At 50.8% G+C, this 27,089-nt stretch overlaps 1 protein-coding gene across 8 annotated transcripts in view; it reads right to left on the reverse strand.

The window, feature by feature from the left end:
• Nucleotides 1–27,089, reverse strand: part of LOC103017685 (uncharacterized) — a 383,445-nt gene that overhangs the window by 188,316 nt on the left and 168,040 nt on the right. For 3 of the 8 annotated variants that reach the window (XM_057532010.1, XM_057532007.1, XM_057532008.1), the window contains exon 1: nucleotides 15,897–16,474. The exons of 4 other annotated variants lie outside the window; for them this stretch is intronic. In XM_057532010.1, the coding sequence (XP_057387993.1) occupies nucleotides 15,897–15,933 (37 nt within the window). In that variant the 5' untranslated portion in view covers nucleotides 15,934–16,474. Of the gene's footprint in view, nucleotides 1–15,896; nucleotides 16,475–27,089 lie in introns of those variants that run through there. One more of the 8 variants, XM_057532006.1, reaches the window with a different exon arrangement.

Consider the following 27,089-nt stretch of genomic DNA (forward strand, 5'->3'; position numbering starts at 1 on the left):
ATTTAACCATTCTCCATTTAATCAAGATTGGTTTCAACTTTTTATTATCCTAACTGAAGTTACCTGGAAATATCTGGAAGTGAAATGTCATGATGTCTATAATTTACGTGAAAATATGTTAGAGAAAAAAGAAGTAAATAAAGCAAATGTTTAAAATTGTTAAAACTAGTCAATGGGTAAATGGGTGCTCATTATACTATTCTCTCTAATTTCCTGGATGGTTGAAATTTTCTATAATCCAAAGTAAAAAAAAAAAATCATGATTTAATAGACATTTTCACAAAATAGTTTATTTTTTTTCTTCTTCCTCTGGATTATCCCCTTAGGATAAAACTGAGAAATGAGGTAATGGACTGAAAATACACAGACACTATCAAGGCCATTCCCGCATACTCTGCTAACAAAAAACGCACTCCCGGCATTCTACCAATTTCCAGGGCAGCACGTATGTGCACCTGCTGTCCTCCGACCTCATTACAGCAGTGGATGGCGATGTTTAAATTGTTTCCTCATTTAATTAGTGTAAATAGGCAAGGTCCACTGTACCTCGCATTTCTTCCGTTTTCCTGTAAGCATCTGAACGGCTTCTCATAACCTCAGCAAGCTGTTCACAGGAGGTAGCAGAGTGCAGTGAGGAGGACAGGCTTGAATCCTGCTCCCCTGCCCTTTAGTTGGGTAAATGCTTAGGCACATACTTTACATTCCAGACTCAGGGTTGCCTCGTCTGAGAAATAGGGGTGAAGAAGAGGTGGGGCTTCATGGGATGATCTGTCAGGAAGCGCCTGGAACAGCCTCGGAGAGAGTGGACGTTCAGCGAAAAGCGCGGCGCCTTCTCATTCTTGAGCCAACGGCATCCCTCTTCCACCAGCCAACAGAACCTCACTGCAACCCTGACCTCCCTTCCCAGTGTGAAAAGGGGCGCTGCTTTTCGTCACCTCGCAGGCAGCATCCTGTGAAGCACACGGTGCAGAGCCGGGCTGCTGGGATGGGGCAGAGAACCGGGGATGGCAGGGGTTCCCTCTGTCCAAGGGCGCGACTGGCCCAGTTGGTATTTATGCTAAAAATGCATCAAAGTCTACCCTCTGGACAGAGTCATCTTACAGCCCGGACGCTTCTAGGCTGGCCCTTCACTCTCTAACCCTTCTGCTCATGTGGCCTCGGGAGTGCCAACAGACTGTGACAACAACGCAACACCAAAGGCAAGTGTGCTTCCAGGTGGAGGGAAAAATACCCGGCAGCAAACCAAAGCAACCCTCCCCCCAAATCTATTATGAAACAAAAGAGCATGAACTCCAGAATCACATCTGGGATCACCTCTTACTTGCTCTGTCACCATGAGCAAGTCAGTCTCTCTGTTCCTCTGTTTCCCCAAGTGCAAAGCAGTGAGAATGATTCCTCATCTCCAAATACATGTGCAAGATTAAAGGAGAGAATGGCATGACCCAGTAAGAGACCAACAGACAGATGGGAGAACAATGTGTAAAATGGGCATGATGGCTCCGCCCTCCCAGGGGTGTGGCCACCGCAGGGGCACAAGGTGCCCAGCACGGTGTCAGGCCCCAGAAGTGCCTGGTGCTAAGCAGCCTTAGCTCCTCCCACTATCTGGGGTCTCCCCGGCCTCTGCACCACTGGTGATGGCAGCAGCTGACTGGCCAGGAAGAAAGGGGCCCAGGCCACCTAGCATCAAGTGAGAATCCCAGCAGTGGGTCTGCAACCGACAAACCAACCAGAGCAGCAGCAAAGCCAAATGTCTCCGAGAAGGAGCCCGAACCCAGGATGCCTGGAGGCCCTACAATGACTGGCACGTGGCAGGGGCGAGACACACGTTTACTCAATAAAAGAACTTGTGTCTCTTCAAGGGTCGCTTAAAGGGAAAAGCGGGGGTTCCTGTGAATTGCAGTACTCCGGGAAGGTCGGGAGCAAGTGACTGTTCCGAAGAAATCAACAACTTCTGAATACCTATGATCCTCCATCAGAAGGTTACCAGCGGGGAGAGGGGTGGAAGGAGGGGCGAAATAGGTCAAGGGGATGAAGAGGTACAAACAACTAGGTATAAAATAAATAAGTTACAAGGATGTAACGTACAACACAGGGAATATAGTCAATATTTTATAATAACTTTGAATGGAGAATATTCTATAAACATATTGAATCATCTTGCTGTACACCTGAAACTAATATAATACTGTAAGCCCGCTGTAATTCAATATTAGAAAGAAAAAGGCTCTGCCCAGGAAACCTGTCCAGCCGTTGCCCTACACCTAGGCACCTTGCTGAGTGCCTCTCCAGCCCCCTCCTGCTAATGAAGAGGGAGGCGAGGGGCAGGGGCCCAAGTGCTGAGAGCACCTACTGCCTTCCAGGCCTGGAGCTGCGTGTGCATTGTGCTCTTCAACCTTCACATAGGTAGGAATTATTGTCCTCATTTTACAGATGAGAAGCTCTGAGAAGTAACACACCCCAAAGCCCCTCAATCAATAAAAGGTGGAAATGAACTTGAACCAAGGCTTTGGGACTCCAGGGCTCTTGCTCCTGATGAATCACTGAGCCACGCAGGCTCCTTTGTCACCAGAGAACAGCAGTGTTAGCAGTCATCAGCTCGTCCCATAGTATGGTAGCAGCACGTATTACTTCCCTTTTGCTGCCATAACAAATTACCACATACGTCATGGCTGAACACAGCACAAGTTTATCCTCGTACAGTTCTGAAGGTCAGAAGTCCAAAGTAAGTCTTCAAGTGCTAAAATCAAGGTGTCAGCAGGCCTGGTTCTTCCTGGAGCCTCCAAAGGAAAATATGGTCCCTCTTCCACTTCTAGAGGCTGCGAGCATTCCTTGGCTCCTGGCAGCATCACTCCAATACCTGCTTCCGTGGTCACAACGCCTTCTCCTCTTGTGTGGTCAAATCCCCCTCTTATAAAGTTGCTTGTGATGACACTGGGTCCACCTGGATCCTCCAGGATAGTCTTCCCATCTCAAGATCCTTAACCACATGGCAAAGTCCCTTTTGCCATGGAAGGTGACAGTCACCTGGCGGGGGGGTGGGGGGGAGCTAGGATGTGGATATCTTTGGGGTGCTGTTACTGAGCCAACCACGTGTGTTGACTTGTCTTTCTCCTGCACTATGTATCACTCATCATCATGTTCCTAGCATATAGCACGGTGCCTGCCATATAGTAAGTGCCCAGTAAACACAGAAGGACGGAAGGCAGGGAAGAAGAAGAGGAGGGCCCAGGGAAGGAACACAATCCTAAAGATTCCACATCATGCCTGAGTCCCCACAGGTGCAAGTGGGAGAAGGTTCAACTAGCAGAAACGCATCTACTGGGAACACTTACAAAGTGCAAGGCGTCGGCACCTTGCTGGCTAGAGGATGGAAATCCCCAGTGCGTAGTGTGTTTGTTCCCCAGCCCCTGTGTGTTCCCACAGCTACGGCTGCCGAAACAGCAGGCCGGGAAGCAGCAGGTGGCTCTTTTCCTGCCGACTTCCTGGGAATCTAGGCAGGGCTGGAGTAGCCAGCGGGCTTCCTGCTGTGTCCTGATGAAGGCACTTTTCCTGAAAAGGTAACAAAGAGAGGTAACAAAACCAGAGAAGCCTCACATACTGTATCCTTGCCACAGATGCTTTTGTTGTCCCCCCGCCCCCAAGAGATACTAAGAACGGTTCCTTTTCAGAGACCAGATGATCACAATAAGAGTTGCTGCTCACACCAGGGCTTCACAGACATCATCTCTATTCTAGTCAACACATCGGGCAAAATAAACCTTTCTACGTTCATTTTACAGGTGGAGAAACAGAGGTACAGGGCAGAAGTAACTTACTCGAAATCACCGGCTGAGAAAAGGCAGAGGAAGAAGTCGATCAAATGCTAAGGCTGGGCTCTTTCCACTCGGACACAAATTTGCCAAGAATGAGGGTTGGATTGCATGCACAGAGCCACAGGCTTTGTCTGCAGACGGCGCTGGGTGTGACAGTCAGGCGACCCAGCCTCCAAGCCAGAGCCGAGCGATCTGAAGCCCAAGCCCTTGCTGAACTGGGTGACGGTGTCCCCGCTCACACAGTCCCACTGTGCACACACAAGTCTACTCCTCGCGTGCTCGGCGCTGTGGCACTGGGGACGCTGAGATAAATAAAAGAGTCACCGTTGCTCCCTTCAAAGGGCTGGGTCGACACACACAGTTATAAACCAGAACAGTGCTGGAAGTGCCACCTGGGTTAGAACAAAGCCCTAGAGGCCTGGTGGTCCTAAGTGGAGAGGCAGCAACTCCAGCTAGGGGACAGGAAAGCCTCATGGAGGAGGGGGCTCTGCAGCCAGGTGTAGAAGGATGAATAGGAGTTTTCCAGGAGGAAGAGAATGCTCATTCTGGCAGAGGAAAGGGCATCCTCTTTATAAGCCTTTAGTTCACTGGGAAAAGTAAATAAATACCTGGGTTGATGTTTGGCACAGAGTAGGTACAGAGGGGAGGGGGCAGGGGAGAGAGGGAGCAGTGTCTCTTGTTTTTATCGCGCCTGTTCAAGGCTCTGCACTTTGCTTTTATCAGGCCTAAGTCAGGGCAAAAGTGCTGTAGACGATACCAACGTCAAGCTCGTAGCTCAGCAGAGGCGGGGAGGTGGGCCTGCAAAGCAGATGGCTACCCAGCCTTCCAAATCCGACCACCCCGCCATCGCCCTCAGCCGGTCTCCTTGGCCGGGGACGCCAGGCACAAGCGTGGAGAGGCGCCCAAGGTCAGCGAGTGGGGAACAGTGATCCTGGGGAACAGCCTCCAGGATTGAGGTCAAAGACTGAATTTGGCATTTTTTACTCCCTGGGGCTCTGCCATGGGTGAAGCGGGGCAGAGGAGGAGGAGGAAAAAGCTCCAACCCTACCATGAGGAACTGATTACTTAGAGGCTATTTTCAAAGCCAGAGCTGCGACTCAGTTTCCATCCTTGAGGCTGGAAATGTAACTGGTGAGGCCCTAGCCAGCGTGCTGCAGCTAATCAGTGGCCGAAGGGCCTCATTTCCCCATGACACTGACATTTCAGGAGCTCCTCTTCCGAAGGCTCCCAGGGTTACAAGAGGAACCCTCTGCTATGTTCTTGCTTCTGGGGCGGGGAGAGGGGGCAGGGGCAGGGGGAACTTTGTGGGAAACCAGTGTCTTGCCACACCCCTTGGAAGAAGAGGTCACTGCTTTTCTGTCCTGCAGCTTCTTTCCTCCCAGCCCCTAATCCCCACAAGAATGCTGAGTTTGGTCTTATTAAACCCATTTTACATATGAGAAAGCTGTAGCACAGAGCAGGGGAGGGGTTGCTAGCTTTGAGATTAATGCTGTATCACGCCTGTGCAAGGTGCAGGCCATGAAGAGGCCCAGAAAACACTCCCCCACGCCTTCCCACCCCCATAACAAAAACCAGGAAACAGGGTGATAAGCTCCCTGGCAGTTCCTGGGTGTTTTCATGGTATTTGCACTGTTTTTTGCAGCTTTTGTCTTCTACAATGCACTCAGCTGGTCAGGCAGCCCCTGAGGGCATCAAAGGCCCTGCCGGCAGCAGATACAAGAGCACGGCGGTGCCAAGGGGCCCTCCCCTGCCAGCTACCAGCCACCCGCCACACAGCCTGGGAGATTCACAAGAAGGAGGTGTCTGGTCTCACAACCACTCCAGGTGTGACTTAACCCTCAGCCTTGAGGTCTGTTCCAGAACAGCCCTGGTGCGCCAACGCCAGGTGGTGTGGGCAGGGGCTGAGGTCCAAGTTGCCTCTGGACCAATGATGGTAGGAAGATCACGGGCACCTCAATAGGTCCAGGGAACTTGACCTCTGCATGTGATGAAAGAGGTCAGAATAGCTTCGTGGCGAGGGCGCGGCCTCGAATCCAGACTGGAGAGATCCCTGCTTCCACAATCCAATATTCATTACTGAGCACCTGCTCCAGGCCTGGCCTTGGACATGGGTCTGGCCTAAGGAGTACACAAGCCAGTGATGGGGGCCACGTGGAAAGACAGGTTGAATGCAAGAAACGGCATCAAAAAGGAAGTGGAGGACTTCCCTGGTGGCGCAGTGGTTAAGAATCCGCCTGCCAATGCAGGGGACACGGGTTCGAGCCCTGCTCCAGGAAGATCCCACATGCCGCGGAGCAACGAAGCCCGTGTGCCACAACTACTGAGCCTGCGCTCTAGAGCCCGCGAGCCACAACTAGAGAAAGCCCGTGTGCCACAACTACTGAAGCCCGCGCGCCTAGAGCCCGTGCTCCACAACAAGAGAAGCCACCGCAATGAGAAGCGCAGGCACTGCAACGAAGAGTAGCCCCCGCTCACCACAACAAAGAGTAGCCCCGGCTCGCCACAACTAGAGAAAGCCCGCGCACAGCAACAAAGACCCAAAGCAGCCAAATAAATAAATAAATAAATAAATAAATAAAGGAAGTGGACTTTATTCATTCAGTCAATAACCACTGAGGCCTACCACATGTTAAGTGCTGGGGAGACACTGGTGAATGAGACAGACACAGTCCCTGTACTTATGGAGCTTAGATTCTTGCTAACTCTGTCCTGGGGTACCACAAAGACCTGCCCAAGTGTCTGGGTGTCAGCTGTGCCCCAAGCAGCTGGGTAATCTTGAGGGACTTTTGTTGCTTCTCAGTGGGTCAACTTGCTCATCTGTGAAATGGGTATGGCACGTTTGTATTATGACAGGCCACATGGCCTTCAAATATAGTCCTGTAGAAACATTTCATAACAGGAAAAGTGTTCACCATATGTTAAATGGCAAAAGCTGGTGACAAGTACTTTACTTTTCCAAATATATGTATATGCAAGAATATATGTGTGTCTGTGAACTATTACATGTATCTTATAAAACTGGCTATTCCGCTATATATGTGTCTTAGCCTGCTTCAGATGCTTTATAACAAGATGCCACAGACTGGGTGGCTTGGTAATCAATTCTAAATAACAGAATTGATTCCTCACAGCTGTAGAGGTTGGGAAGTCCAAGATCAAGGTGCCAGCCAATTCAATTCCTGATGAAACCCACTTCCTGGGTTGCAGTCAGCCACCCTCTCCCTGCGTCCTCACATAGCCTTTCCCCTGTGCTCTCAAGGAGAAAGAGATCAATCTCTCTTTCTCTTTTTATAAGGGCACTAATCACATCATGAGGGCTCCATCCTTATGACCTCATCTAACCCTCATCACCTCCCAAAGGCCCCACCTCCAAATACCATCCCATTGGGGGTTAGGGCTTCAACCTATGAATTTGAGGGGGGACACGAACATTTAGTCCCTCACGATATGTCTAAGTACATGCATGTGTACATGTGTGTACACATGTCTGCACCTATCTGGGCAACAGAACTACAAGTGGTTTTTAGTTTTTCCTTTTGCTTATCTGAATCTCCTAAACTGTACAGGGACCAGGTATTGCTTTTAAAATTACAAAATAAGAACAGATGACCCCTCATTCTCAGGTGGAATAACAGGACCCGGTCGCACAGGGGATGAGGCCAGGCCTCTGGAGGCCAAGCTGGGCTTGTGCACAGCCTCCTGCCCTTCCTGGGGCTCAGATGCTCTCAACAACCACAGCGACGATCACCACATAGTGATAACATGCTCCAGCGACTATTTATCAGACACGACGGGCTAATCGACAGCACTTCTCTCCTCCTCACTGGACGTCTGTGAACTAGGTGCTCTGTTCTCCCTGCTTACAGAGGGGAAACTGAGGCAGCGGCAGGGAAGCCCCACAGCTGGTGATGGCACAGTGAGGCGCTCAACACAGGTCTGGAGCCAAGGCCTGCGCTCTACCCCCCACCCCATCCTGCCTTTCCTTAGAGAGCTCAGAACCCAGCCCGGCTGCTCCGGCTGCACATCCTTCTGGGGGGACCAGAGGCCGGGGGCTGGACTGAGGGCCTCTCTTCTGGGCGGGGGCGGTGCGGCCTGAGAAAGGGCTCTGGGCTCCGGGAAGAGCCCATCCGGCAGCCCCGGATGAATGTCCCTGCCAGCCCGGGAGAATATCCGGGCATTTCTTGTTCCCGTGTACTCGGGCCTAAGAACACAGGCCCAGGGAGCCAGCTCGGCGGGAAGGGGCTGCCTGGGCCCTGGCACCAGCCCCGGGCCGTGTGCGCTTGGCCAACGCTGTTGGCTGCCCATCCAGGCTTCGAAGGGGTGGGCAGAGAGAGCTGGGGGGCCGGGCTGGCCGGCTCTGCCTGAAACTGAGATGGGAGAACAAAAGGAGGCCGTGGTGGGCTGGCTGGGCGGGAGCCGGGAGGACGAGGAGGGAGGGCTGCGGGGAGCGCGCGAGGGGCAGCGGGCCCTGGGCAGCCGGCGGGGGGCGCGGGGGGGGGGGGGCGGGGCCCTGCACTGCAGGAACCGAGGCCCGGGAAAGGCACCTGGGCAGGTGGCAGGCAGCTCAGAGCCACGCGCCGTGCCCGTCAGGGACCCGTAGGACTCGGCGTCTGTGCGTTTCAGAGAATTCACGTGTCTCTCCTCTCGGGCCCACGTGCACGCCCAGCCTCTACGAGCCAGACACGCAGTAGCACTGAGCGCCAGCTGTGAGCCAGAAAAACAGGGCTCCTGCCTCAGCTGGCTTGCGCGCTGGCAGCTCCCACTGGCCTGCGGAGGTGAGATCCCAGGGTCTCTCCAGGATGACAACCGGGCAGAGCCACAGAAGTTCGGACCCCATGCGGGACCTAGAGACGGAATGCCTGGGTTCCCGTCCTGACTCCGTCACCGACTGTGACCCTGGGCGTGGGACTTGCCCCCAAGTCTCAGCGCCGGGAGCACAGCCTCCGCGCGGTACCTGTGACTGGCAGGCAGTACATCAGCACACTGGCAGGTGTGGGCGAGCCCACGACGTAGGACGCCAGTCACCGGCAAAAAGCTCTTCTAAGTGCATCTTGCCAGCTCCCGGGGGAATCACCGCCACGGCGGCTGAGAGAGCCTGGCACTGGGCGCCCAACCACGGGGAGCCGTTGTAGTTGCTGCAGGAGGACACACAGGGGGAAGGAAGCGGTCACTACAGAGGCAGCAGGCAGCTCGCCCTCAGCCAGACGGGCCGAGTGGGAGCCACCGACTCACAGCCCCGATTTTTAGCCGGTTCCAGAGACACGGTCACACCTGGGCCCTGCCTCTGAGGTCCTGGTGCTCCTCCTGAAGATGACAATCATGCATAAATGGAACTGGGGGTACCATGCACAGCAGCGTGTGATCGAGAGTCACAACAGGTGACCCTTAAAGGGAGCTCCAGGTGATCAAAAACGCAGAAAGAGGGACCAGGAGGAGGCAGGACGAGAGAGAAGCCTCAGAGCACAGGCCTGGGAGGCAGGGGTCTCGGATTCCACGCCAAGCTCTGCCATCTCTTGCATGGGGTGGGGGCGGTCCCATCCCCCTCGCGTGTCTTCTCGGCTGGTAAGCGAGGGGACCGGAGCAGGGGACCCACAGGGTCTCTCCTTCCACACCACAGATCCGTGATGCTGGACCAGAGGACGGTGGGGAAGCTGTAAAGGGAAGGCTGACGTCTGAGCTTTTCCTGCGAAAGAACCAGCAGAGCATCAGCAGCTCTGGGTGCAGCTCCAGCCCTGCCGGGAGGTGCGCCTGCCTGCTCGCCCCGCCGGCCTGCCCGGGCACATCTGTCTCAGCGGGAGCAACGGGGCACGTGGAGAGGAAGGGTGAGGCACTGGAGGCAGAGACCTGGGTCCAACTTCTGCCCCTGGGTCCGCAGTAACTGGCACTCGGGGAAAGACATTTCAGCTCTGGGGGCCCGGCTTCCTCGGGTGTGACGTGAAGGCAAATACCTGCCTCCAGGGACTAACTGGGACACCATGCACGGTAGAGCCTAAACAAAAAGCAACTCAGGGCCCGCGCGTCTGGAGCCTGTGCTCCGCAACAAGAGAGGCCGCGATAGTGAGAGGCCCGCGCACCGCGATGAAGAGTGGCCCCCGCTCGCCACAACTAGAGAAAGCCCTCGCACAGAAACGAAGACCCAACACAGCCATAAATAAGTAAATAAATAAATAAATAAATAAAATTAAAAAAAAAAAAGGAACTCAGGGAACCGTTCATTCCTTTCTCTCTATTCGACTTTATTGGCGGGGGGGGGGGGGGAACCCCCTGGATAGAAAACCCATGTCTTCTTTAAGGTCCCTTAATACTAAAGAGTGAATTAGAAAGAAGTCGGGATTTTTAGAGGGAAGACCTGGTTTCCAGTCTCTGCTGTGGTGATGCTTCTTCTACCTGTAAGGCACTGAGCAAGTTGCCTAAGGTCTCTTGGCCTCAGTTACCTCACCTGTAAAATGGGGCTATTAATAATGCTTCACTCACAGGGTGCGGGAGACTCAAGGTGAGCAAAAGTATGAGAAAGTGCTTTGCAAAGCATAAAGCTCTCAACGTATTGCTTGCTGCAATGTTCTGTCTCATCAAGGCAGAAACCCTCTTGTTATAAGACGTGGCCTCAGAACCAACCTCTCACGTGGTTCTACCAGGAAGGGAGCTGTTCTGAAACTCTGGATGAATTTAAATCACTCCTAATGTCTAATCCAAGGCAGGCAGTGTGTCACCGGAGGTTCCTGCCAGAACTCCAGCAAACACTTGCTGACGTGGCACAAGGTGGGCCGTTTGGAGAGGCCTGGGGTTCTGCCGGAGGGGGGGCCTCTCTTCCTCTGGGGCTGAAGATGCCTAATGCTGAGCTCCAGGCACCTTGCCAGTGTTTGTTCTGTGCACGCTACCCGGGCCTCCCGTTGTCTCGCCGGAGTGACATCAGGTGCTGGTGGGATTATTACCTGCTTGTCAGGTAGTTGAGAGAGGGAGATACAGAGAGGGCAAGAGACAGCTCTTCAGAGATGTTGCCAGCCCCAGCAGCTGGCCCCCGAGGCCCAGAACGACCAGGGCCCAACGGAAAGCATCCTTCTTCCCCTCCCGACCCGCTGAGCAAACACACAAGGGTGGCAGGTGCCCGGGGCATCTGGCCAAGCAGGGCTTCTGCCCGCTGTTCCCTCCGCCTCTTGCCCAGCCGGCGCTAGCCTGAGCCGAGGCCCGTGACCTCCCTGGCGCTGGCCCCGTCTCTGAGCTGGCAGGCAGGAGAACCGGCAAGTCAGTGCCAGGACGGGGGCTCCCCGCGGCAGTTCCTCGGTGGGGTGGAAACAGCACACGCACAGCGGCTCTGCTGTTCTATATTGTGTATTTAAAGGAGCTGATGTGGAACCCAGGAAACTGATAATGCCTTCACGGGAAACTTATCAAGTCATTTCCGTGATGCCCACTGACCCGTGAGATCTCAACCCGACACACTGAGGGCCCTAGAAGGGGTGTCAGGTAACCCAGTCACAATGCAGAACCTTGGGCAAGCCACGCCCCTTCTCCAGGTGGGACTTCCTGTTAGAGACAACGAAGGGTTTGGCCTGGATGCTGGCTAAGGTCCCTGTGGAGTGTGAGGGGGTTTAAAAGAGGCTATCCTGCTGTCAGGCAGTCCTGGACTTCTGTAAAAGCACATGCTGCTACCTTCTTAGCTGTGTGCCCCTGGTAATTCATTTGATGTCTCTGAGCTGAATTTCTTCATCTTTAAAATAGGAAGGGTGATTCCTCTCTGCAGAGTCTTGCAGTGAGAATCAAATGAGAAAGGCCAAAGAGTGCCTGGTGGGGAGCAAATGCCCAAAATATGGGGGATGCTATTTCTCTAGCTCATCCATGGTCAGTTCTTAAACTGATATCTGTGTCAAATCACTTTCCCCCCGAGGAGTATAACAGGCTTGCCGTGGGGCTTGGGGCCCGAAGGACCCAGTGGATCGGCAGAGACTTACCCTTTAGCTTCTTCAAACTAGAACCTTGGCTACTCTATTCCCCAACACACATAAACACACACAGACACACACACACACACTTCCTCTCTCTCTCTCCCTCTCTCCCCTTCACTCTATGCATATCCACTCATGGCACCTCTGCTCCTATAGAAAACCAAGTGAATAGGGAAATGGCAGGGATCCCAGCCGATTAGAGATGCTCTGTGTCGTAGAGGGACCAGGCAGTCGCTTGTCATGTTCACGGAGGGGTTACCTCATTTATCCCTATCAGATCATTCAATCATTCAACAGGGATTTAATGTATCAGGTAATGCATGCGGTACTAGGCAACTCCTGCTCTTGGAGAACTTAAGTCACCTAAGAGTCATTATCGATTTCCCAGTCTATCACCAAAACTTACTGCATAACAACAAAACCTCAGCGGCATAAGCACTATGTGTTCATGCGCCAGGGTGGTCAGGCAGGCAGCTCTGATGATCCTGGCCAGGCTCGCTGAGGGGTCTGGGAGTTGAATGGTTGTCAGCTTGTCGAGGCTGGTCTCAACTAGGATGGTTAGAGCACCCTGGTTATGCCCTATGTATCTCTCACGCTTCTCCTGGAGCCAGAAGTCCAGCCTGGAACTGCCCTGCCCGTGGTGATGGCAGAGGTCCAACGGTACAAATGGAAACACTTTTTCAAAGCTCTCCTTGCAGTGTGTCTGTTAACACTTCATTGGACAAAGCAAGTCACGTAATCGAGTCCAGAGACAGAAATAGAGGGAATGGGTGAGGCGTTGGACCATTCAAGAAATCAATTCACCATATTATTTTATAGAGAGAAAAGGGAGGGCGTATATATTTATGCTACTTACAGAAAGTTACTGAGCTAAGTGACCCAGTCAGGATTTGAACCCAGGCTCTTTGGACTGTGCTAAGTCCTGTGCCACTGCCACTAGAGCACGGGCCCAGAGGAGAGGTAGCTACGACTTGGATCACCAATGAAGCGAACCTGATGGGAGATCTGGGCCAGGCCAGGGAACGCTTTGGTGCATCTCAGGTATGGAAGGCCTTAGCAGATGTAGTGAAATACCTACCTTGCCCAAGAATGGACTTTCAGGCTGAGAACACACATAGGCTCTGGCCATCAAATGCTCTCCTTCAACCAACACAGAATGAGGGCAAATAGCAGTGAGTCAAATAGCTGGAATCAGCCCTTACTTGGGCGAGTGGGTAAGAATGAAGCAGATCCACAGAAAGGCATGCAATCTTCCCTGCATTTCCAAGCTCCATAAATCCAGGATCAAGGTCGAGCAAAGGCTCCATGTTCATTGATCCACCTCTTCCCCGTCCCCACCCCAAAATGTCCTGGTTTTACTGGAAAGAAGGAGAGTGGCAGTGAACCCCCGCTGCATTGCAGCTCTGCTGCCTCTGCTGGGTTGAGACTAGAAAGAAAAGGCCAAATAGGGATCCGAGCTGATACCCAGCACCTGATTCAGTGGTTCTGGGTTGGGGCCCAGGGAAGAGTATTTTTCATCAACTCCACCAGGCGACTCTGGCACGGGGATTCTTCAGCTCACATTTTGAACCCCTTCTCCCCGTGATGGGCGAAGAAATGCAGCTGTTAAATCACTCCACACCCCACAGAGATCATATGTGCTCCAAGCTCAAAAGCATTCACGTTCTAGTGGGGAAACAGACAGAAATAAATGCACGTACACACACACACACACACACACACACACACACACACACACACAGATGTATACAGAAAGAGGGAAAGCTCTGTAATAACAGAAGCTAGCAAGCACTCACACTTCACACGGCAAGCACTCACACTTCACACGGCAAGCACCATTTTAAGCCTGAGCTCGCGTTATCACATCTAAGCCTCACAGTAATTTTGTGAGGCGGGGGATATTTTTAGCGCCATTTTTCAGGTGAGAAAAATAAGGCACAGAGAAGTTATAAAGTGTCCAGAGGCCCAGAGTCAGTAAGCTGTGGAGTTAGCAGACATTCTGACCCCAGGGCCCAGGTTCTCACACACGGGCTGCAGAGACGCAGAGGCATTAATTCTGCCTGGCGGTGCTGTCTGCCACCCGAAACTTGAGCCTGTCCTCTAGCGTGCTTAAAGAAGAGAAGAGGATAAAGCTCTTGAACTTGCCTTACATCCCCAGCATCTTCGAGCAAAACTGCTGAGGTCATGAACTACTTTCTCTGACACCTTTTCAATGGGAAACGGCTTCATCATATTACCTGTCATTTTCTGCCCACCTCTTCATGCTGGCTTCCTCCACCCTTTCTGTGGAGTCACCATCCAAAGAGGGGGCCCCATGAGAGCAGCGGTTACCCCTGGGCCTACTGTGTGCACCCAGGCGAGGAACATGCCTTCCTCATGCTAGGACCGAAATCTCCCCTTTTGCAAACATGGAACTGAAGGAGCCTCAGAGAGGTTAAGCAACTTGCCCAGGGCCACACAGCCAGTCCAAGGCCCAGCCCTGTATCTGAACTTTAGTCTCATTTAATCTAGAGCCAGGGCTCTCGCCTCCTCTAAACTGTGATTCACGCTCCCGTGTCAAGGCTCTTGGGGATTTGAAGAAAACGTCGAGGCGTAAGCTGAAAAATATGATGACCATCTTTACTGGAGGAAAAGGAACTTCCTGCGTAGTTATTAAAAGTATGAGGGGGGCGGGGTAGGACTGGGAATAGGAAATCTGCTGCTTCCCAGCAGAGGGGGCATTTTGGAGCCAAGAAGATGCTATGTTCTGGAAGGCACATTCCAAGGCAGGGTCTGTCTCCCTGCAGCGGTCAGTGCCCAGGGCCACGGCGGAGGCCCCTAGGGCCGGGCGCCGGCTGTGGCTCTGAGGAGCGCTTGCTGCGGACGAAGTTTCTGAGGATGGGGACGGGCTTCCAGCCAGCAGCCGACAGGACAGACTCTTTGGCAAGCTTCCCTAGGATGGAATATGGAAAGATATTTTCCCTCCCTACTCCATGTTTCCTCAGCTTGGGGAAAACAGAGAAGAAAGAAAGAAAATGGGCCCCCTTGTCCCAACAGAGGATAAGAGCTCACAAATGGAAAATCCACAGACCAAAAAGGAAATGCTAAAGAAAACATCATGGTTTCCAGTTCAGGCTGGTGCAAATACTTCAAGTGGCCGCTACTATGGTCTGCCCTGGTGTGGGAATAGCAACATTTAGAGTGGGGTGGGGCAGGGCCTGGTCAGAGGTCCTCCCTGTGGAAGAAGAGATTCCAGCCTCGGGATGAGGAGTCCCGGGGCATAAGTCCTTTGTACCCAGTGGGGTTCGGCAGGATTGCAACCTCGGACTTGGTCATTTCACTTGGGACACATTTATGAAACCGGAATCATCTCTGCCAGGCCCACCAGCCTCACATCCCTGTGAAGTTTTAAAAATAGCAACAAACAATGAACTACAGCAACAATGTTAATGATGTTCACCCAGGGACAAAGAATTGTTCTCCCTCTGATGAGTGGGACAAAATAGTGACTGCAGAGGGAGGTGGTACAGCTTAGGGGGCATGATGCTGCAAAGTTCCAGAGCCAAACCACCTAGGCGGGAAATTGGGCTCTACTACTAACTAACTGTGTGACCTTGGGTAAATCACTTAACCTCTCTGTGCCCTAGTTTCCTCAACCATAAAAATGTAGATACTAATAGTCCCAACCTCAGTGCATTACTGTAAAGATTCAATGACCTAAGGATTAATGATGATCAATACGTGGTCAATATGTGTTAGCGATTATTATAAAATTGGTGATAGTCATACTATGTCACTTAGTAAAATATTATTCGTTAATGTTTGGGCCATCTTTGAATTCAGTATAAGCCTCCCCTACAAGCAGAAAAGCTGTTGCTGGAGGAGCGAGTTAAAAACACTTCATGTCTCAAGATCTTAGAGGCATCCATCTTAAGACGGTACAAAACGAATCTACGGAGTACTCACTTAAGGGGTATTTTAGTGAGCGACTGCAGGGAATATGCCTAATAATGGGGACATGCCCTCAGTGTTCCGTTGCTTTTCTCCTTCATTCTGGACCCCCCTTGACCAGGTAGAGAGCAAGGGTGATGTCATTATGTCTCCAGCACCGCACTGGGTGCTGGGGGAGGACAGGGGAGAAAGGTCCTTCTAAGGCACGTACCATCCGAGGGGGGGGATGAGCCTGGTGCATCACGCATCTAAGTGGCGGTACCTCTGGGGATCCTGCGAGGGTGGCAGGGCTGAGATGGCACAGGAGCAGGGCCCTACAGGGCTGGTAGACCTGTGAGACGTGGGGCTGGGAAAGCTTGGGCTTGCCACGGGACAAGAGCAGGATGCAGATGCACAGAGGGAGACCTGGGAGGCCAGGCTGGAGAGGCGTGCTTCCGTCCTGACGAAGGACTATGAATTCTAGGCCTCGGGGTCAGCGGGAACAGGAAACCACGGATGCCTTCACCGGGGAGGGAGAAATGCAAGCCAAGCCAGGCTTCAGGGAGATGCGGCCGGTGGCTTTGTAGAAGGTCGCTGGGAAGAGGCCAGGCCTGGAATTGGGAAGCTGCTGCAGCATCTCAGGGGGCCTGACATCGGGAGCTGACCCCCGTGCGGTGATGGTAAAATCCACCGAGTGGTGACTGGATGGCGGGAGAGATGAACTGTTTGGAAGACGGTGGCATCACCTCGTTCAGGAGAGCCAGCAGCTGGGCTGGGGTTCGGCGCCAGGGAGACACGAGGGCTTAAGGGCTTCCTGAAGAGAAGCAAACATCCTGGAAGTCAGAAAAGGGGGCACTAGAACTTGGGTTCCCAGCCACTATGATTCTGCATCAGTTTTCTACAGCTGCTTTAACGAATCACCACAAACTCAGCAGTTTAAAACAAGATTTGGAGGCAACGTTAAGTGTCTATCAACAGATGAATGGATAAAGGTGTGGTACACACACACACACACACACAAACACACACACTGGAATATTACTCAGCCATAAAAAAGAATGAAAATTTTTGCCATTTGCAACAACATGGATGAACCCGGAGGGTATTATGCTTAGTGAAATAAGTCAGAAAGAGAAAGTCAAATACTATGTTTTTACTTATATGTGGAATCTAAAAAATAAAACAAATGAATGAATATAACAAAACAGAAACAGACTCACAGACACAGAGAACAAACTACTGTTTACCAGTGGGGAAAGGAGTGGAGGGAGAGGCAAGACGGGGGAAGGGGATTAAGAGGTAGCAGAGGGAGGTCAGCTCCGTGCTTTGCGATGACCTAGAGGGGTGGGATAGGGAGGATGGGAGGGAGGCTCAAGAGGGAGGGGATATGGGGACTCGTGTATGCATACAGCTGATTCGCTTTGTCGTGCAACAGAAACTAACACAGTATTGTGAAGCAATTATACCCCAATGAAGATCTACTAAAAATACAATAAAATAAAATAAAACAGAGGATGTGATGTACAGCACAGGGACTATAGCCACTATTTCATAATAACTTTATATGGAGTATAATCTATAAAAATATTGACTCACTATGTTATACATAGTGCAACTAATATTAGTTGAAACCAACATTATACTGTAAGTCAACTACACTTCAATAAATTTAAAAAAAAAATTGGGGGTCAAATTCAGTTCCCTGTGGTTGTAGGATTGAAGCCCTGTTTCTTTGCTGGCAGCCAGCTGGGGGCCACCCCTAGCAACTAGAGGCCTCCCTCTTTGCACATGGGTCCCCACTTTTAAGCCAGCAGAAGCCCACCAAATCTTTGTCACACTTGGAATCTCTCTGACTCCTTTGGAGGTCTCTCTCTCATCCCATTCAGAGAAGGTTCTCTGCACAATCCAGGATAATCCCCCTGTATCGGCCCACTGATTACTAACCTTAACTACATCTGAAAAGTCCCTTGTGCCATGTGAAGTAACATGCTCACAGGCATAACAACAGGGGTTAGGAGGTGGACATCTCCTGTCTACCAGGGCTTCTCTGCTTCTCGACAGGAAACTGGTAAATGTCACACACAATAAATAATAAGGTGTGGTCAGAACAATCACAGATGGTAACTCCGGGTTCTAGGGAATCCTGGAGAAGAGGCACTTTGCCACCTTGGAGATCCAGAAATGGAACATCAGGAAAGGCTTCCTGGAAGAAAAATGAGATTACCTAGTGGAATATATAGATGAACAGGAGTGAAGGGAAGTGTCACCCCCAGACTTGATTAGCCTACAGATTATTAGAATAACGTGTTTAGAAGAGGCCAGAAGCTAAACTCCAAGGAAACACCCCAGGTCTGAGATGTGGACAGTATCGCAAGAGCCAGCCCCCCTGCACGCTAAGAGCTGTTGTTACTCTCCTCCCTCCTGGTGGGGTGATTCTGCCCTTCCAAGAACCTTCCAGAAGTAACACAGTGTACCACCAGGGAAACCCCACTACACAAGGGAAAGGAGCGAAGTGAGTCTGCTGGTATGGGCAGAGGTCTGTGACACAGGAAATGTAAATGATATGCACACCAGCGTGCACGACAGGTTTCCCATTTCTCAAAAGAAAAAAGAAAGTGATCACTTGTGAGTATGCGGGGCCTTGTGGAAGCCAATGGTTAAATGTTCAAAATGGTTTTTAAACCTTTGGTAGCCTGAAATCGGCCGTGGTGGGATTTCACCACAGATATCAACAAACCTACAATTCAGGGTTTTTATTCCTTCCTGAAAGGTTGAACAGTGCACCACTGGGTTTGCATAAATTACCAAACTAGTAACAGGGATTATCTCAGGAAGAGGTGGGATGGGTTTCAAGGTGGTGTTGGTTACTTCCCCTTCCTTATATTATTAATTGTAAAAAGGGGGGCAATTAAAGCGATTTTTAATTTTTTTCCATTATTTTCCAGATATTAAAATAATGAACATAAGACAAACCGTAGCCTGCTATAACGCCCTTTTTCAAGGCTCTCTGCCTGGGATGTGGCTTCAGCATCCTGAACACCGCACCTGCTTCCAGCTGGTCCAGGCACTGTGGGCTCTGACGTCCGTAGGCAGACGGGAACCACCGCCCAGCGATAACGGGCTGCTCCTCACCGACCGCATGCTGGGAACCGGGCAGCCCAGGCCAGCCAGATGGCTGAGGTCCTCCCCAGGTCCTCGGGGCAGGCTGGGCACGCCTCCCTGGGAAAAGCCTTCACCAGCTACAGTCTGAGCCACGGACCTCATGCCTCACCTGCTACGATCATTATGAATCATACGCAGATAATCAAGGAACAAGAAGAGCTTCTCCAGGGCCCGCCAGCTCTGCTCCCTGGTCAGCCCTTCCCCTTGTGCTGTCAGATCTAGAGGATTTTACGGCAGCGGGGAGGTCCCTGAACTGCAGAGAGCAAACCTCACCACCGGCCCAGCGGATGTGAAGCTTTCTCATTTATCACGCTCTCAGTAAAACACTCATCATACCCCACGGACCTCAGAGGTAAGAAGGTGGGCTCCCGCCCAGGAGGCTGGATGGAGACCCAGTCACAGACTAACTGAGGCTCCCCCCAAGCAGACACTCCCTGGTTTACCCTGATTTCGCGGCTGTCGCCACGTGGACCACAGAGTTTTCCACCTGGAACATTTCAGGAGGATCTTTCCCCTGGCGTTTCCCCAGGACTCTCTTCCTCTGTGACTTCTCAATGCAATGAACACACAGAGTGCCATCCCATGCAGTGGTGGACACGCCATGACACGCAGCCATGATGTGGGATCAGCTCAGAGCCAGACTGCCAGGGGCTTCCAGGAGCCTAACAGGGGAAACCAAGGCACAGGCGGACGGCTGTCCATTTCCTGGACAGCCTCCGCTGACCCCCCAGCCTGGGGGCCTGGCACACAGCACCTGATCATGACATGACTGCTGACTGTGGGCGATTTTATCTGACCTTCCGCAGCATCTTTGTCTTTCCTTATCATATCATCACGCATGTGAACAATTTGCATCCTGCCCTTCTTCTCCATAACGTAGCCATTATTAACCATCATCGCCATGTTTAAATGGCCCAATAATGAATTCTCTGCACATGCACCAGTTCCCTCAAACACTCCCATATTCCATGACCCTGAAGCTCTTTTTCTGATTTTTCACTGTTATAAATACCACTACAGCCAAGATCTTTGTGCACAAGCAAAACAGGATTCTGAAAAGTCACCCTGAAACAAATCTACCAATTTTTGACCAATACCAACACCCGGAATACCTGCAGCTCGGCATGTGCGGCGTCATCCCTGACGCTGGGAAATGAGAGCGCCAGAGACCGAGCTTCTGTCTGGCAGGGGACAGGTGACCAGCTGAGGATGACTGCCAACGTAAATGAGGGAGTTGGTGCCCGGGTTCAATCGACTCATGCTAAAAAAATGAAGCAGGAGGCAGATAACACAATTCGTACTGTATCATCAATTAGACAGCAGGAGTTCTGGGGTGTCGTGAACCTACCCATCAATACCTGTCCTAACGTCACCACTGCCCTGGAACACACTGACATGGCCCAGGGGAAGCCCATACACAGTGTTTGGAAAGTCAGCACTCAGGGAGCTTGATGTAGGGTCAGGAGGCCTTAACTCGCTTGGACGCCTGGATTTGAGGCCAGCTGGGTTTTCACTCACCCTCTGTGCGTCCTTCAACCTCTCTGAGTCTCTGTTTTTCCATCTGTAGGTGGATGGGGTGATGACCTCTGAGGTCCCCTTTCTGATACTCTACGAGGCTCTGGAACCCAAGAAGATGCCAGCTGCTGACCCAGGAAAGGCAGGGGCCTGGTGTCCTCACCTGGACCAGGACCCTTTGCATTTCCAACCTCCACAGCACTGGAGCTCTGATTCGGGAAACCACCACTGTCTGTGCAGGATAACTACTCCATGTCGCCTGTGTGCCTAGTTGAATTGTAAGTGTCCTGAGGGCAGAATATGGTGTGATTCATCTATGCCTCCCTCACAACCCTAGCTGTGTGGTGAGTGTGTATGAGAATTCATGCTGCATCCTTTGTAACAGCAAATTAAAAAAACAATCTAAAAGACACCAGCAAAGGATGAGTTAACATAAATCATGATCCAGCTATGGAAGATGACAGTTAGCTATTATCCTTATGACAGAGATCTAGCCTTACTAACACAGAAAGATACCCAGCACATATCCTCCAGGGATAAATTAATTACAGGACCACAGGGATGGTCCTGGTCGGCCACGTGTGCCGTTTGTGGAAATCCCTGGGTCTTGGGATTTTAGGTGAATTTTTAAAACTTCATCCTTTGTCTGGTTCTGAATTATTTCCTTTTTTTCATAATCAGTAAGTATCCCTATCTAGCAGTGTCTGAGGCAGGAGCTGGCAAACTTTGGCCTTCAGGCCAAATCTGGCTACCATCTGCTTTTGTTCAAGCCACAAGCTAAGAATTGTTTTTACATTTTTAAATGATTGGGAAAAAAATCAGAAGAAGAGCATATTGTGACATGACAATTATGTGAAATTCATTTCAGTGTGCAAAAATAAAAGTTTACTGGAGCACAGCCATGCCCATTTGTTCTGTATTGTCCACAGCTGCTTTTGTGCTACAGTGGCAGAGTTTAGGTGCCACAGAGTTTGTGTGGCCTGCAAATCCTAAAATATTTACTCCCAGGCCATTTGCACAGAAAGTCTTCCGACCCTGGCCTAAGACATCCCCTGCTCTGGAAATCTTTGCCAGAACCTTCCCCAGAATTGCAGCTCACTGGGGTTCTACGTCTCACATCTGATTATCATATATTCAGTCAATTCTCGCTATTTGCAGATTCTGTATTTGTGAATTCACCCACTTGCTAAAATTTATCTGTAGCCCCAACGTCTCGGCATTTCACGGTCCTTCACCAACGTTCCCAGAGAGGCAACAAAACAAAACAAAACAAAACGGAGTCTCCTGTTGCCCGTTCCCAGCTGAGGTCCACCAAGGAGACTCTGCTTCTTGCAAGTGGAGTGACTGTATGCCACTTTCAGGACAAGGTGTATACGCATCTCTACCTTCCCTTCCCCCCTCTCCCAGCTCGATGGGCAACAAAGTCCTTGAAGAGTCGAGGACCAGCAACATGGAAGAGGCCTGAGTCTTCCAATCAGTGCGTGAAGAAACACCACCCACTGACCAGGAATGTCCTCCTTGGGCTGTTATGTGAGTAGGAAATAGGCGTCTTTCATGCTGAGCCTCTAGGATGTTGAGGTTTATTTGTCACAGCAAGCTACTCAAACGAAACACTGCCTCCTTTTCTTTTTTCCTTCTTGGATGAGGAAACTGAGGCTCAAAGTGGTAGACTGAACTTGACAAGGTTACATGGCTGGAAGGGTGTAGATTCCCACGAGTTCCTTGGAAAGTTTCTAAAGGCAGTGTTCTTTCCATAACACCCAGCTGCTGACATGCTAAGAGCTCTCTCCTTTTTTTTTTTTTTTTTTGATGTGGCCCATTTTTAAAGGCTTTATTGAATCTGTTACAATGTTGCTTCCATTTTACATTTTGGTTTTTTGGCCACGAGGCATGTGGGATCTTAGCTCCCCGACGAGGGATCGAACCCGCACCCCCTGCATTGGAAGGCGAAGTCTTAACCACTGGACCGCCAGGGAAGTCCCGCTAAGAGCTCTTTAAGTGTTCTGAGAGTTCGAATGAAAAAGGGTTCAGGGGGAAACATTCTAAAAAGTACAAAGCACTCTAGAAATAACCCAGTCGCATTTGTCATCAGCTTTCCTCTCCACCTTCCCTTTTCTTAGGTTCAGTCCATCCAGAATTTCATTTTCAGTGGAAACAGAGAAAGCGATTGTGGTAGCAGACATCACCAACCGTTCTCAAAGTCTTTTCATTACTTTGAAATGGGCTAAAAAAGCCCATCTTCTCCACCTACTGGGTCTCCATCCCCCCCACCCCCGGGCCTGTCCTGGCTGTCAGGCTAATTATGAGCACCGCCCACGGCCAGGCATGGCCAGGTGGCTTCACAGAAGCCAAAGAAGTTATCAGAAATGAGGACTGGATTTGACAATGAGGCCAAATGTGCAGACAGGGGCATTTCAAGGCCCTCACTTCCCTGCTCATAATTAGTCAGCTTCTAGCAATGATGAGAATCTGAGGACTTCACAAAATAGTGACCTTCTCGGTCGCTCCAACAAGGAAGGATCCTGTCAGCCTCCATCGCAGGGCTCTAAAGTGTGTACACTGATCGAGAGTTTCACAATATTAGCTGACCTTCTGTTCAGAGATGAGGACAAACTCCCAGAGAAAAGGTATTTAGTCTGTCCAGCGACTCTCCGTGCATTCAGTGTGCACCTACTGTGTGTCAGGCCGTGACCTAAACCCAAGGGAGACGGTTCCTCACCTTGAAAACCCAGGGCTTAATGAGAGACACAGACATGTTTGTCTTGGGTCCACATATTTTCCAGGGGCCACCACCCTTTGGGTCCCCATTCTTCACTGGACCAACAGCGATCACAGCAGCCATGATGGTCCAAACCTATGTGCGCTTATACGTCTGTCTTTCCCAGAAGACTGTGAGGATTTCTGTAAAGGTCTTTTCATCTGTGTGACCCCAGCATATAACACAGATTCTCAAAAGGTGTTGCTTGGATTGAATTGAGACAAATGAATGAATGAATGAAGCACACTGGGAATACCAAAATGAACAAAAACACATTTCCTAAGCCCAAGGCAACGATTATAGATTAATATTGAGGGTGCATAGGTAGTTCCAGTAAATCCAAGAACATCAGGCATGTAAAGAAATAATGCAGGGCTTCCCTGGTGGCGCAGTGGTTGAGAGTCTGCCTGCCAATGCGGGGGACACGGGTTCGAGCCCTGGTCTGGGAAGATCCCACATGCCGCGGAGCAGCTGGGCCCATGAGCCACAATTACTGAGCCTGCACGTCTGGAGCCTGTGCTCCGCAACAAGAGAGGCCGCGATAGTGAGAGGCCCGCACACCGCGATGAAGAGTGACCCCCGCTTGCCGCAACGAGAGAAAGCCCTCGCACAGAAACGAAGACCCAACACAGCCATAAATAAATAAATAAACAAATACTTTAAAAAAAAGAAATAATGCAGGAGAAGGAGTTAGTGCTGGTAGGGGGAGTCTCCCCACAGTGACCAGATATAAATTAGGACCATCTGTTACCTATTCCACAGCTTCCGGGACCTGCCTCAACATAGCATCCGCTGCACATTATTATAACCTCTGGCTCATCATCTGCCCCCTTCAAAGACGAAATTCCCCAAGGAGCAGAGACTGCTTCTCTCTTGTCCGTTCCCCAGCCCCCAGCAGGGCTCAGTAAACATTTTTGGAATGGATATACCAAGTTAGAGACACAAAGACACATCATAATTCCATAATAGATGTATAGATATAGATCCCTATCTATCTATCTATCTATCATGTATGTATGTATGTATGTATGTATCTACAGTGGTGATATTCTTACACATGGGAAGAAGCAGCTAACTCTGCCATGAAGGAAGCATAAACAATATTATACAAACACACGTAACGTGTAGCTACTGAAATGATAACCACAACCCATCCTTATGGAGCCCTAGCTATTCACTGGGCGTGGCCCCCAGAGGTAATGCTCACAGCAGCCTCATGAGGAAATCGGCAGTATTATTCTCATGTTACAGAGAAGTGAAGCTGGTTTCCCAAGGTCACAGAGCCAGTAACAACAAGAGTTATGGTGTGACTTTACACGGTACGACTTTACATGGTGTCCTGCTAGGGCATGACCTCTAACCAGGAGAGCTGGAGGGAAGGAGAAATGAAATCACTTCTGCAGAGCAAAAAAGCAACCAGCACAGAACTAGACGGACCCTGGGAACAAAGCAGACCATGGCCTTCACACCTCATCACAATAACCTGCATGCACAAATCTGCCCACACCAACATGAATTTGGTGATTCTTAACCATCCGAAGAGATTTTTACAAACACTGATGCCCGGATCCCCCCCTAGATCAATTAACCCTAGTCTAGGGGGCCGGGGTCAGGGATCAGATCCCGGTGTTCTTTGCAAGCTCCCAGGTGACTACGGTATGCAGCCGGGGCTGAGAAACTCCACTGCCTTCCCAGAAGCACAGAGCAGGGCTCTGGCAGGAGGAACTGCAGGGAGATTGCTGGAAATCAGGCATGAGTACAAGAAAGAGTGACTTCACTGCTGGACTACTGTTTCCCTAGACTAGTCAGTTATTCAATTCACCTGCAGTTGTAACCTAAAGCAGGCTCTTCATCAACTCTGCCTGTGGCCAAGAACTTCCTGCACACCCACCAGCGCCAAGATGACGGGCTCGCATTTGCTTGGAGAGGATGCCCACTGCCCCCCAGACCTAAGGCTCTGCCCAGTAAGGAGCTGGAGACCTGGCAAAAGTCCCTCTGCCCTCCGAGCATCAGTTTTCTCATCTGCGAAATAAGAATAATCATGCCTGTTTCAAAGGGCTATTGTGAGGATTAAAGGGGATATGGATGCTGAAGAATTCACTAAGATGAAACACAAAAACAGAAAAATAACATTCTAAGACAAAGTGTTCTCATTGTCAACTTGGAGGAAGCTGGGGAGAGACCTGGGTTCAAGCCAGGCTTAGCCTTTACTACTGAGTCAAGAAATCACTCTGCCTCTCCTGTCACCCATGGTATAGCAATGGCTCCCTTACTCATCTCCCCTCGTTCAGGAAACTTGGACTGGGCATCAACCGTGACGTTGTTCTATGAATCAAATGAGACAGTACATATGAAAATGCTTTGGAAGTTGTTAACATGTTCTACAAATGAGAGGAGATGGTTCTTGTTTGTAATGATGAACTATGGGCTCCTAGAACCTCAGGGGCTATGGGGACCTCAGAGGGTCACATCACAGTGTGATGCTTGGATCCCTCTCCGTCCCAACGTGGTCTCTTAAGTGGACACCTCCCACCATGACACCCTGACCACTGTCCGAGACAACTCATTCATCCCCAAGGCTCCATTTCCTTTTATTCAGTTGTTATCTGTCCGCCTGTTCTTTCCTCTTCCCCGTCTTGGTTCTAATCTTTGGGGCCATAAAAGATACATCTGACCTACCGTCTTCCTCCCAGGCTCTCATTATTTGGAGACAACCATCATGGAAGTCCACCTCCACCTCTCAAATTCCCTCCAGTCTTCTCTCCATGACGTTAAGGCAGCCCTAGTCCCCGTGTCTCAGTCAGCTCAGGCTGCCATAACAAAATATCATAGACTGGGTGGCTTGAGCAGAAATTTATTTTCTTACAGTTGTGGAAACTAAAGTCCAAGATCAAGGTGTAGGCAGGTCCGGTTTCTTCTGAGGCCTCTCTCTTTCGGTTGCACACGGCTACCTTCTTGCTGTGTCCTCATATAGTGGGGGGAGAGAGAGATCAAGCTCTCCACATCTCTTCTTATTCAGGGCGCTAATCCCATCACGGGGGCCTCACTTTCATGAACTTATCCAAACCTAATCACCTCCCAAAGGCCCTATCTCCAAATACCATCCCCCTTGGGGGTTAGCGCTTCAACAAATGAATTTGCGGTGGCGGGGGTGTGAGGGGATGGTGGGGGGTAGGGGCGGGGGGAGGAGACACAATTCAGTCCATAGCACATCTCCCCAGAAGGGTCTCTTGCTAAGCAAAAGCAACTCTTACTCAGACATTGAGTACCCACAATGTCTACAAAGCATTAGCTATATATGCTGAGGAAACAGATATGAGTCACCTGCCCTTAAGACACCAGAGTCCAAAGAGGGTCACTGTCGACATGTAAGAGGTCTCTGCATCATAAGAAAGACTGGGCCACAAACTGGGGAGAGGAAGTTCAAAAATAAGTCAAAGAGGTCACAGCAGGAAGAAAACATAGCCCTGCCCTTTGATTAGCTTTTATTGTAGAGGTGATGACTCCTGAGCTGAAATCAGGAAATCCTCATCCATCCATTATGGACGGTGAACGTTCTCTATGCCAGACCCGGTGCCACAAGCTGCAACAGCAGCTGTGAGCAGAGCAGGTAACCCAGCCGCCCTTACGGAACTGGGATTTGTTTTCAGCTATGGCCGTGGGATCCTTCAAGGCGGGCTGGGTCATGCCAAATTTCTCTGCACCCCTCACCCCAAGCTAAGTACCTAGCCCTGAGTAGCTGCTCAATGCCGCAATCTCATGAAACAATGAGGGAAAACCAAGACCACACTGAAGCCAACCTTTATCATCGGAGATAATAAATCAGTACTTGGTGAAGGATGGGCTCGTGCCCTCCTAAATGCCAGAGACCCGCTTGCTGATTATGGAGAGCCAGGGGTCCTGGAGAGCTGAGCCATCCAAGCCACTCTGACACTGTTCCCATGAGGACAGATGTAGACAACCAGGACTGACTTGCCCTTCTGATGATGA

Source organism: Balaenoptera acutorostrata, chromosome 17 (genome assembly GCF_949987535.1).
Source record: "Balaenoptera acutorostrata chromosome 17, mBalAcu1.1, whole genome shotgun sequence".
In the NCBI taxonomy this organism is placed as follows: Eukaryota; Metazoa; Chordata; class Mammalia; order Artiodactyla; family Balaenopteridae; genus Balaenoptera; species Balaenoptera acutorostrata.